The 13,092-nt window shown below is 49.7% G+C and overlaps 1 protein-coding gene across 2 annotated transcripts in view; it reads right to left on the reverse strand.

Moving 5' to 3' along the window:
- TSPAN15 (tetraspanin 15) overlaps nt 1–13,092 on the reverse strand; it is a 47,451-nt gene that overhangs the window by 4,758 nt on the left and 29,601 nt on the right. For both annotated transcript variants that reach the window (XM_016133085.2, XM_036222931.1), the window contains exons 4-5: nt 6,178–6,273; nt 3,588–3,704 (exon numbers count right to left, since the gene is read on the reverse strand). In XM_016133085.2, the coding sequence (XP_015988571.2) occupies nt 3,588–3,704; nt 6,178–6,273 (213 nt within the window). The remainder of the gene's footprint in view (nt 1–3,587; nt 3,705–6,177; nt 6,274–13,092) is intronic.

A 13,092-nucleotide genomic window follows, 5' to 3' on the forward strand; every position in this document is an offset into this window, starting at 1 on the left:
AAATCCCCTATTGGAAGTCTAGTATAAGACATTTCTTTTAAAGCCAAGAGCTAAAGGAAAAAATGACTTTCCTGAAGAACTGGTATGTTTTCTTCTGTTGAATAGTAACAGACTATATCTCCCTTTTACCTTTGGCTGCCAGGCAGCTCTGAGCTACAAGGCTCATTTCCACTGAGCCTTATAGGCCTACATATCAGTAGTTTCCCCCATCATTGCGCCTCCTATTTTAAAATATGTTTTTCATGAAACTAATTTTATTTTCGATTTTAGGGTTTTATTCTATGTATTTCCTGTGTACTTATTCAGATCCTTGGTTAAATAAATAGGTTCATACACAAATGGTACAGATTCTACTGAAGAAGGAAACACCTGTTTTACTTTTAGAGAAAATTATTCAGGTGTGAGAGACACAGGGCGAGCAGGATAGTTTTTTCTTCTAGGACCAGAGATGACCCAGTCAGGTCACGGTCGCATCCCAGCTTCAGAGTTCCCATCCAGATGCTAGCTTAAGATCCCATTTCTCTGCAGATGGCAGCCATGTTTATACTTCCAACCTGGACCTGTCCCCTAGACTCCAGACCCCTATATCTAACTGCCTGGTTGACACCTCTGCTAGAACACCACAGTCTCTCAACTCCTTATGTCCACACTGAGATGCTGACACCCCCGATCTGCATCGCTGTGGTCCTGCCTCTCAAAGAGTGATAGCCCTGCCTTTCTTGTGGCGTAGGCCAAACTCTGGGGGTCCTTGATTTCCTCTTTCAGCGACCTCCCACACCTGATCTGTCGGCAAATCCTGTTGGCTTACTCGCACAACAGCCAGAATCTGACCAGTTTTGCCACCTCCATGACTGCCCCCTGGCTCTAAGCCTGTGTCTCCTCCTGCCTGGAGCGGTGGGTGCTGTGAGGAGCTGCCCAGAACCGCTGTAGCTGCTGCTGGGAATACTGCCAGCAGGAGCCTTTAGGGGTCAGCCCCCCGCAGTGATTGTTGCATTTAGTTAATTTTATATGTCAACCTGACCAAGCTTTGGGGTCCCCAAACATTTAGCCAAACATCATTTCGTGTGTTTTTCAATGATATTAATCATTAAATCAGTGTACTGAGTAAACAGATTGCTCTCTCTAATGTGAGTGGGCCTCATCCAATCGGTTAAAGGCCTGAGAAGAACAAAAAGGCTGCCCTTCCCCTGAGTAATAGAGAATTCTTCTTGCCAGGTTATCTTCAGATCTGAACTGAAACATCAGCCCTTCATGAGTCTTCAGCTTGCCAGCCTTTGGACAGGAACCACACCATCAGCTCTCATGGATCTCAGGCCTTTGCACTCAGATTGGAACTAGAGCATTGGCTCTCCTGGGTCTCCAGCTTGCTGACTTACCTTGTAGTTCTTGGGACTTGCCGACCTCCATAATTCCATGAGCCAATTCCTTATAATAAATCTCTTCACACACACACACGCTCACTCACTCACTCATACAGAGGCATACATCCTATTGGTTCTGTTTCTCTGCTGAAAAGAGCCAGAAAGTCCTTTCCCGGCTGGGGTACTGTACTCATGCAATGCTGGACCTGTACTCATGTACCGCTACATGTGGGCGTGAAGGCCTGGCCTCCCTGCCCCAGTATGGGGCAGCTCTGAGGGACCATTCCATAGATGCAGCTGAGGTTCCTACTGAGCCTGCATTATTGCCCAGCTTCTCCCTCTGCCAAACCCTGCTTCTGTCACCTCTCTTACTGGTGTCAATCTTGAGAGCACCTCCTACTAAGCCTCCTGCTCACTAATCTGCATCTCAGAGCCCGCTTCCTGGGCAGCCTGACTGTGACACCTGGTTTGCTGCACTAGCACCTGACAAGACTCGCCAGGTCCACCTCTGCCCCCACAGCAGCAAAGGTGATCCTGGTAAAGCCTAACTCATATCTGCCACTCAGCCACTGAAGCCCTGTCACTCCCTGTCACTCAAGAGAACACCAAAGTCCGGATTGTGGCCTTCAGGACACCCATGACTTCTCTGACTTCATCTGCTGCTATCTTTCCCCCTCCCCCACACTTCACTCACACTGCTCCAGCCACGCCAGTCTCTGTGCCGTTTCTCATACACACCAGGGCAATTCCCATCTCAGGGCCTTTGTACTTGCTGTTCTCGCTGCCAGGAATGCCGCCCTCGCACCCTCTCCCCCCACCTCCCCCGCAAGATATGCATGGCTTATTCCACTTTTTCCTTCAGGGTTTTACTAAGAACCCATCTTTTCAATGTCTAAAACTGTAATTCTCCATGCTCCTGCTTTATTTTTATCCTTAGCATTTATCATCTAACATACTATCTTTTTATTAATTTTGTCAGTTTTCCCCCACTAAAACAAGCTCCATGTGGGCAGACAGTTCTCTATGTGTTTGCTATACTCCTAGAACCTAGAACCACATCTGGCACATAGTAGGTCTTCAATTAATACTTGTTGAATGAATGAATGAATGAATGAATGAATGTCGGCTTCCATATCTCGGCTTGGACATTCAAGTGTCATTGTCCTGGGTGACAAAGTTCAAGATCACCTCTCAGAGGCCTCTCTGAAAACCCTGGGCTCCTCCCCAGCACTCCCGTGACCAGAGAGCTACCCTAAAATGGCAGCTAAAATTTCCAAACAAACCTCTACTTCTGGTCCAGCTTTTTTAGGGCTAGTGCACTTAGCACTGTCTCTGACTCATGGACAAGGCCCCCACTCCCACCAACAGCTGCTCAATTTACAGAATTCGGCAGTGGGCACAGAATGGTGGAAATGTCAGAAGAGAAATTTTCCATGACTATTCGGAGCATGAGTAATTATAAATCTCTCTGCCTCGTTCCAGTCCAGAAACCAGGAGTTTTTTGGACTCATTAGTCAAATGCAGAGGACTGACGAGGCCTCTCATTTGTAAGTGCTGACTGCACAGGACAGCCACCCAAGTAAGTGGCTAGGAAGTGACAGAGCTGCCAGGATCCCGCTGGGGAGAGGCAGAGGCTGCCATTTACATCCTCAGATCCCCTTCCACGCACCTTGTTACTGATAATCACCAGGCCCTCAAGCCCAATGTCCACTGGAGAGGCCCAAAGTGTAGGCCCTGCTCCAGCCCTCCAGCTAAGGATACAGAGCCAGCCGCCCCTACTAAGCACCCCGGCCTGGAACCCTCTCCCATGCCTCGCCTGTCCTGTCCAGATTCCAGAGCACAGCTCTGATGATGGCTGCCTGCATTTCAGCCCAGCCCTATCAACCTTGGGCAAGGCACCTAACCTGTTGGTGCCTCAGTTTCCTCATCTGTGCAGTACGTAAAATAATAGTACCTATCTCACAGGTTTGCTGATAGGACTAAATGAGTTAATACAACTAAAGAACCTAGAATAGGCCTGCAATGGTGAGTGCTCAATAAATGTTAACTACCACTCCTAATAAATAGAAAGCCCCCCATCCCCACCCCTGGGTTTACCTTTTTCAGTAGCCCTTGAGGCCCAGGAAGTCTTGGCAATGACCACCATCTGCTGCTTACCCCACTCCCGCATCCACCCCACCCCTGTCCTGAAAGATGAGCTAGGGTAGCCCCGGGAGCAGTGGATACCGTGTTTCTGATGCAGCAGGTGTAGGGCACCCCACAGGCCAGGGGTCCGGGGGCATTGCAGTCGTGATACTGGTTTTTGCTCCAATCTTGGTAGTCTTCCCCGCCACAGCACTTAAACTGAGAGAGGAAGCAAGCAGGGAAGGGAGCCTCCGTCAGCACCAAGGCCCAGGGCAGACAGCAGGAGGGGGCCCTGGTGGGAGACAATGCAATTTACAATGTGACTCACCCTGGCAGGGGGCTGCAGGGAGCACATGAGCCACACGTTGTCAGGTCAGAGCGCTCCACAAGCAGCGTGACTGCCCAGGAGGGAAGTGAGCACCCCACCTCCAGAGAGGCATGTAAGCCAAGGCTGGGAAGCCTCTCAGCAGACTGTTGGGGTAGGGACTAAACACTGGAAGGCAAAGTCCTTCCCTTGACAAGCGGACTCCATCTTCACGTCCCCTGTGCAGATGTCAGGCCAGAGAAGCTGGCCTTCGAGTTTCCTGACACTAGGATTCTATGGGAGCCCCTACCACCCAGCGGCCCCGGCACCACGCTGATCTGCTCCTCACCAGCCCCAGCACCACCGGCCCTGCCCTTAGCGACAGAGCGCATGTCACTCCTTTCCTGCCCTGGGCTCAGGACTGGGTGATGGTAAGGCTGGTGTCATTTTCCCCTTAGCTTCACACCTCCTTGCATCTCCCATGGCCCCAGCTCACATGGGACACATTCCAGGCAAAGGAGACAGGCATGAGCACGACATGAAAAGGCTGGCGAGGTAGTGCTGCATGCCAGGGATACAAAAACATGGGAAAAGTGAGGGAAAAGGCAATTTTAGGTCAGGAGATCTGGAAAGGCTGCTGAGATGACATTTAATCTGAAATACAAACAACAAAAGAAAGCCGACATGTGCACAGGCCCGGGACAGATGTGGTACTTAAGCAGCAGGCACAGAGGCCAGTGCGTCCAGAGCAGAGTGAGGAGGGTAGAGGGGATGAGGTTGAGGCGGCAGCACAGGCCAGACTGCATAGCCTTGTCACCGTGACTGGGATCATACTCTGAGTGATAGGAAGTCACCAAAGGGTTTAACCAGGGGCCTGATACAGTTGGAGGTCATGGTAGAAACAAATCGGACACCTGTCCACTGTCCCCATGGCTTCCTTTAGGCTATTAGGTTTTAGGACCTGGCGGTGTCTCTCTCTGGGGCAGTGCAAAGGGCATTTGCCTTGCAATCAGACAGATCAGAGTTTAAATCCTCACACCACCACTACTAGCTGTGCAACTTCAGTCAAGCCGGTCAGCCTCTCTGAGCCTCGGATCCTCTCTGGAGAGCTGGAAGAGGAATGCCAGCTTTTGCACAGCTGAGCTAAGGATTACAAAGAGAAATTGTGCATGATGCACCCTGCACAGGGCCTGACACTGAGCAGGTGACCAGTGAGTGTGAGTCATCCTCCTCCCCACCCCCACCATCCCACCCTAGGAGAAATGAAATCCCCAAGCCAGCTAAAGGCTGGTTCCAATAAAAACATCTTGCTCCACCCATCGGCCAGAGCTGGCAGCCACATCCCTGGCAGAGAAGGGCCTCCCAGAGGCTGCACCTGTTGTGAGCGACTACAGCGGAAGCTTGAGCCAAAGAAGTGGCCACTGCGGGTGGCCCTGAGTGCGGAGAGATATTGGTTCCCACTGAGGACTAGCATGGAAGACCAGGCCCGCCGAAGCCCCAGGAAGTGCTGCCAGGGTTAAGTGGGCCCTCAGCCCTCAAGCTCTTCTTATCCCCACCTAAGAGAACACAAGGACGATGATCACCACAGCTGACACTTACTGACTCACATCTTACCTGGCACTGTCTAAGCATTTTGAATTAAGTCAAGGCAATCTCACAATGATGCCAAAAGGAAGGGACCACTGATATCCCCCTGATGCAGATGAGAGACCTGAGGCTCAGGACTAAATGAGATTAATGTGCAGAAGTCACCAAGAGCAGTAGCTGGTCCTACAACTGCTATTGTTACATTTACACTAACAGACTTGAGCGGACCTTGGGGGAGAGAGACAGCATCCCAAAATGACATCATCGCATTCAAAGAAGGGTCATGAAGGAAAAGGAGAAGTCTTGTTCTGTTCCCCAATGCCAGGGGAAATGGGATCAGGGAAGAGCTCTCTCCACACTGGGGCTGTCCTTGCCTCAGCAGGGAGTGAGCTTCCTGCCACTGAAGGGACTTGGCAAAGGGATTTTCGAATTGAGTGGCGTAGAGGTCACTGCTGTCTCAAAGAAAGAGGATCTTCGCCCACTGGAGATGGGAATTTTGGAATCCTATAAGGTGGCTTATAGCTACACCTGACCTTGTTCTTTTTTTGAGGTGGGAGAGGGTCCAAGTAACTGGAGAAGGAAAGATAGTGCAAAGATATTCTGGACCAGGAGCAAAGGCAGAAAGTCAGGCCCCATCCTTGGTGGCCATGCATGGTCCACCCTTGCCTCCCAACTTGGCCAGCCATCTGCTTTGGGAATAGATAAGCCGCGTGATCCCTCACCCTCATCCTCTTGAACAGGGTCCCGAATGGGGGACAATGGCATGGGAGGCGCGTCTCTGATCCAAAGGGCCTGGCTCACCTTCTTCTGAACAAAGTCCATGATGTTTTTGAAGTCCAGATCATCATAGTAGTTCTCGATTCCTCTTCGAATGTTGTCATTCAGAAAGTCGATGGTCTATTTAGATGAAGAAATTATAAGCAAAGAAGACCACAAACATGCCAGAGTCCAACCCAAGATTTCCCAGAAGTCCTGACCGGAACAGAGTGCCCGAGTGCCCAGGTAGACCCCACCCTTCGCTGCACGGGGCACCCCCCGCATTCCCAGCTGGAAAGCCCACAACCTCCCTGCCTACAAACCCTCTCCATGCCCCAGTGTCCATCTAACTGAGTTCCTCTGCCATGTTCAAGTAGGAGTGATTCACTCCCATTTTCTTTAGACAACTCAGGCCCCAAGAAGGGGGGCACAGCTCCTAAGCAGCCATGCCAGGCTGGCACATGGCTCTCCTAGTTCCTGGCCTGGTGTTCCTTCTACCACCCAAAGACAGGCCTGAGCTGAACCTTCCCTTTGCTTTCGAGGCCTCCTCTCCACTGTCCTCTACTATCCAACCTCTTGTGTTACAAATAAGGAAACTGAGGCCAGAATGGAGGCTTGACTCCCCCCAGGTCACAGAGCAGGCTGATTAGGGGCCCAGCCAGGACTTCTTGCATGGGTGTCTCCTCATTGCAGCAGCACCCTGGCCCAGACCAAAGTGTCCACCACCCAGCTCAAGCCAGGACAATCCCCACCGGAAAGAGTGCTGGCACACTGCCCTCTCTCAGTCACGCTGGACCTTCTGGATCAACGGCCTGGCTGTTGTGCTGAGATCTGAGAGCACAAAAGGCCCCAAAGCAGGAAGGGGGGCAGCGAGAATGTGGGCAGCCCAGCTCCACGCTCATGGTGACAATCAGGGCTTTCAGAGCAGGGAGGCCCGCGTATCATCAGAGATTATGCTGGCACAAAGGGGGCATTCTCGGCTCTGGAGCCAGACGATAGCCGGGGGAGGCGCCCATGGGTATGCTGGGCCAAAGGCCATTGCAGGCCCTGTCACAGCTACTTCCCCTCTCTGGGCCTCAGTTTCCCACTTGCAAAGCGGCTCCAAGGGTCAGAGACCAGGCTGAGAGGGGCTGGCAAGCCTCATTGTCAAGAACAGTCCGTGAAGCCTCGCAGGCCTCAGGCACTTCGTTTAACATTCCAGCCTCCCTTTCCCACCTGCAAAACGGGAAGGGCAATCCTCTGCCTCATAGGGCTTCGAGATTTAAATAACACTGCAAAAGTGCTTAGCAGGATGACATAGTAGGTCCTAGACTTATTATTATAGATCCTTTTCTCTTTTTCCAGGAGACACATACCTCATAGTACCTTCATACCTATCATGTCATCAGTAGAAAATGGCTAGTCCCAAGTGAAGCTGAGGCCCCAAGTTTTGCCCAAAGACCTGCTACAATAGGGGCAGCCTCTGGGACAAGAGCTGACCCGGGACTTCTCACAAATACCCTGCAGAGAGGTGATATGACTTGTCCAAGGTCACCCTAGTCACTGGCAGAGAGATGCTAGAATCAAAGTGTCAAATCAAACTCAACACAATACACTTTAAGAAGCCAAGATGAGAGTCTATGGCCATGCCACCCAGAACAAGTCCGATCTCATCTGGCACAGAAGATAAGTGGGGTCGGGCCTGGTTAGTACTTGGATGGGAGACCACCTAAGAAGACCAGGTGCTGTAGGTGTAAAAATAAAAAATAAAAAATAAGGGATTGTAAGCTGACAAGGTACTTGCAATCTGTGAGGTTAACCAAGAGTTGTCTTGCCTAAAAAAAAAAAAAAAAAAAAAGCCAAGATGAGAACCCAAGGTTCAATTTGGGGCCATCTCCAGTTTTAGGGAGAAAGGCACAAAGGATACATTGGCCAAGTCCTTCTGGATATACTGCTCAAAGCCAAGGTAATGAAGCAGGCCAGCTCAGAGAGATCAATCCTGGCCAGAAGGAAAACCTGCTGATGATAACACCTGCTCTGGAGCAAACCTGGGAGCTGAGGAAGATAGAATGGCAGTCTTGGGAGGCCTGGGCCAGGCCCTCTCCATGTGGAAGCCTCTGCACTCACCAGCCCCTCAGCTCTGCACCCATCTGGCACTGGGCAGGCGCTGGTAGAATGGCTGCTTGCTGGGCCTCAGTTTCCCACTTGAGTAGAGCAAGGACCCACCGGGCCTTAGGCCCACCCTTTCCAGAGGCCTCCAGTTCATGAAGCCTTTCTAACCTTGGGTGCCTGCTTCTCTGTGTGATGAAGGGACAGGCAGGCCAGCTGGGGCATAGCTGGGGTGTCTAAGAAACAGGACACCAGGATGGGGCCAGTCTGCCACCCAGGGAAGGACAGGGAATGAGCTCATGCCACTGAATGGCATGCTGCAGGGGGGCCTTGGCTGAGCTGAGGTGCAGGGGGGAAATGTCAGGGTCAGAGACATACCTAAAGCCAAGTGTGTGAGGGTGTGTCAACTGGTTTCTTTCCATTCTTGAGGCACTGTGTACACAGTCCTTCTGCACCTACTCCAGCCCACTGGCCACTTCCCAGCACTCCACTAGGTCACATGTTGGACATTCCCCAGAGCTGGAGAAGGGGGTGGGGAGGATGATGGCAAGAGGCCGAGAGCAGGGTCAGCAGAGGGGATGCCCAGTGGCCGGATGTGGTGAGCGGCCCCGACCTCTCTCCCCCAACCATCTCAGTCTCTGAGCACTTTCCAAAGCCACTGACCCCAAAAGAGGCCTCTGTGAAAATCAGGCCTTCCATCTGATAAGCTGAACTGGGCCCCTATGGGGAAGGGAGGCCCCGCTGGAGGTCTCTCGAAATGGGCAGGAAGAACAGATGGTCCCAGGCCCCATAAGCAGCAGCTGCCCCCAATTCCCATCAGGGACCTCTGTGGGTCATGCTGGCTCGTGTGTGTGTGTGTGTGTGTGTGTGTGTGTGTGTGTGTGTGTGTGTACCAGAGTCATGTAGGACATTTAGGTGGTCCCTGAGCTGTGATGGGGTTGGGGGATGGGTGAGAAACTCCAGTGAAGCAGGCCAGTTGTGTAGTTCATTAATGACTATAAAATGCTCTGCTGTTTTCAGCTATGTTCTTAGGGACCCGGCAGGGGGGCAGGGAGGGAGATACTCAGAGGATGAGCCTGTGGAGCATGGCAGGGAAGAGAGAATTCTGGCTTCCTCTGCTGCTCCCCGAAGCCAAATGCACCCAGAGCCACCCCTGCCCTGCTCTAAACCAGTTCACTTCAACAGGGGCAGCTCTGATGAGGACTAGAAAACTACCTTTCACACATGGCTGGCATGGCCTCAGAGGCCACGAGGCCTGTGCTAAATTAAGCTAAGAGTAATAAGCGAACATCAAAGGCCACAGGATTTTCAGAGCATGCTGTTTAAGCCACCAGACTCAAGCTTTAAAGAACAGTCCTATCTAGTTCTTTCTTTTATATCTAGTGTTAAAGATACCTGAAGCCTCCACGTAGCCACTCTCAGCAGAGGTGCTTAGAGTGTTTTTAAACGAATCCAAGGAATCAAAAGATGTGGGGGACATGTGGCAGCAGCTCCCCCAGGATGGGGGGCAGAAAGAGCAGGAAGAGGACAACAGAGGAGGGGAAGGGGCAGCAGCTGGAGCCTCCCACCAGGCTTCTGGGATGAAGATGTCCTGATTTCCCGGTTTCCGGCAGGCTGCCAGCTTCCATTGCTTCCATAAATGCTTCTGAGGCCCAAGGCTGCTGGCAGCCCAGCTGAACCATGGCGGCTGGCCTGTGTCTCATAACATGAAGCCAGCATCTCATAACATTGAGCCAGTATCTCTGAGTTTCCCTCGGTCCTCTCAGAAGGTGGGGATTCATCTTCTTGCCCCCAAACCCCAGCCTCTGCTCAAGCCCTAAGATGGGCCGAATCTGCCAACAAAGGGTCAAAGAGAAACTAGGTATATTTGGAATTTGTGCCAGACCCTTCCTCAGACCTGGCCGGGGTTGCAGGTTTAATCTCCACAGTGGGGGAGTCTGTGCTTCAGCTTCCAAGGTATTTGGGGCTCCAGTTCTCACTCCCAAATGGCCATCCACTAGTTGTGGGAGTCTGGCCAGATCAGTGCAGGACTTTCTCTACTTTGCTCTTGGTGGTAAGGATATAAATGTTCAGGTACTCGGCCAAGCAGCCCATACCACCGTCTCATTTTTCCCTGGCCCTGACCTCAAGGTCATGCCCAGAGACAGCTCATCCTAGCACCAAGACAAAATAAACACAGGCTGGTTGCTGCCCACCATTTCCGCGGCCTGGTATTGGGCATGACCATGGCATCCTCTCATCAAGGCCAGGAAAGAGGCTCCTGCTCCATGCCCCTGGTGGTAGAGGGAAGGTAGAAGGAAGCAGGCCTGGGATGGGGGTACAGATGGGTGTCCCTGCTCAGCTTTGTCTGACTAGGAACACAAGCTGTCCTCCTCCAACACCCCTGATACCCTCAAGAAAGGCCCCAGAACAAGCTGGGGTAATCGTAGGTCAAGAGAGGTGATCTTGGAGATCATTTAGGTTCTCTTCCCATCAGCTGGGGTCAAGACACTGCACTTCTGCTTCTAATGCCAGGCCCTCAGGGCCACCTGTCCTGTGCCCAGCTCCTCAATGCACAGCCACTGGACCCCATACAAACAGAGAAGCCACTTTAGTCTATCGGTGGCACCCCACTGTGGACAGCCATTTGGGAGTGAGAGCTGGAGCCCAAATACCTGGGAAGCTAAAGTATAGCCTCCCCCAATGTGGTTATTAAACCTGTGACCCTGGCCAGGTCTGAGGAAGGGTCCGGCACAAATTCCAAATACACTTAGTCCCTGAGAGCAGAAACCTTGTCCAGAGTTAGGGGGTGATGGAGAGTTTCTTCCTTATACCCAGGAGTCTGTTTATCTTTTGCAGCCTGGTCTGCACACTCTTCTGGGAACCCAGTGTGAAGTCATTAGCCTGACGATTTGTTCTCATTTGTTACCATAAATGGATTCCTAGAGTTAACAGGTAGCTTGTGGGGCTGGACTTGTTATCGTGTGGCTCAGAGTAATTTGTCTTCTCCTCTTGGTGAGAAAAAAAAAAATGGAATTGGGGGTTTACCTCCTCCTAGAAGTCGACCTTGATTGATCCTCATCTTTTTCTCCTCCTTAACACTGCCCTTTCCTGTCACCATCAACAGCAAGCTGCTCCTTCCCTATCCTCACCATTGGCCTATCTCTTATTTTACAAAATCATATTGCATTAAAGTTGGAAAGGATATTATTTTTCTTTATATAGTATTTTCCCTTTGATTATAAAAGAAAGAAAGAAAGAAAGAAAGAAAGAAAGAAAGAAAGAAAGAAAGAAAGGAAAAGAAAAGAAAAGAAAAGAGAAAAGGAAAGAAAAGAAAAAAGAAAAGGAAGGAAGGAGTGAGGGAAGGAAGGAAGGAAGGAAGGAAGGAAGGAAGGAAGGAAGGAAGGAAGGAAAGAGAAAAATTAGAAGCTAAGGAAAAAATATAAAGGAGAAAATAAAAATCACCCTAATCCCATCCCTTAGAGGAAATAAAAGTTAATAGGTTAATATTTCTATTTCCTTCCAGATTTTTCCAGGCCTATTTTTATTGAGGAAATCTTACTGTATTTATAACTTTGTATCTCATTTTTAAATTATTTTGAATTATGTATCACAGACATATGATAGCATGGTGCACTGTGAACCCCTAAACAGCTAAGACTCCTGATGATGAGGGTCCTTTCTGGGCTACATACCGGGACACCCCCACCCCCCGACAGGGCCCCAAGGAGAAGGAACACATACCCTATGGTGCCCTCAAGGTTTGGGAATAACTAGAAACTCTCAACCCTGACTTCAGGCCTGCAGCATCCTGAGCTGTGAGGACTAAAGGTCCCCTAAAGGTTTTGTCTTGACTCATCTCCTTCTCTGGAAAAAAGGAGTGGTGTCACAGCTTCTGTTGACCTACAGGACACTAGAAAATGACAAATCAGCCTGCCTTTGTGAAAGCACATGGGAACCAGACTGCTATTTATTTAGGGATTATTTATAAAAATCATTGATGCTGCTGACAATGACCTGGACCTGGGCCGCAGCCAGGAAAGCACTAACCCAAAATCTCTGGAAAGCCATGGGCCAGCCGGGAGCCCTGCTGGCTGCACAGAAAAGCATCCCCATGGACACATGGAATTAATGTCCCTCTCCCCTCAAGGCTGCTAATAAACAAACCATTACCCTGGATCTGCCAGCTCAGAGCAGATGGTCTGAAAAGTAGAAAAGAAAAAAAGGGAGGAGTAGGTACCAAGACTAGATTGGGAAGACAACCAAGGGGTCAAAGTAGAAATCAAAAGGGAAATCAAAAAATACCTTGGAACAAATGAAAATGGAAACGCACTATACCAAAATTTATGGCTTGCAGCAAAAGCAGTTCTAAGAGGGAAGTTTATAGTAATAAACATCTACATTAAGAAAAAAAATCTCAAATAATCTAACTTTATACCTCAAGGAACTAGAAAAAGAAGAACAAACTAAGCCCAAAGTGAGTAGAAAGAAGGAAATAACAAAGATCAGAGCAGAAATAAAAGAAATACACTAGAAAGACAACAGAAAAGATCAACAAAATAAAGAACTGATTTTTAAAAAAGATAAACAAAATCGACAAACATTTAGCTAGATGACCTAAGAAAAAAGAGACAATTCAAATAAATAAATTAGAATTTAAAAAGGGACAATACAACCAATACCAAAGAAATACAAAAGATCATAAGAGACTATTATGAACAATTATATACCAACAAACTAAACTGGTTAACCTAGAAGAAATGCATAAATTCCTAGAAACATATAGCCTACCAAGACTGAATCATGAAGAAATAGAAAATCTGAACAGACCTATAACAAATAAAGAGCTTAAATCAGTAATCAAAAGTTTCCTAATAGAGAAAAGTCCAGGGC

The sequence above is a fragment of the Rousettus aegyptiacus genome, unplaced genomic scaffold (assembly GCF_014176215.1).
Source record: "Rousettus aegyptiacus isolate mRouAeg1 unplaced genomic scaffold, mRouAeg1.p scaffold_m13_p_6, whole genome shotgun sequence".
Lineage (NCBI taxonomy): Eukaryota > Metazoa > Chordata > Mammalia > Chiroptera > Pteropodidae > Rousettus > Rousettus aegyptiacus.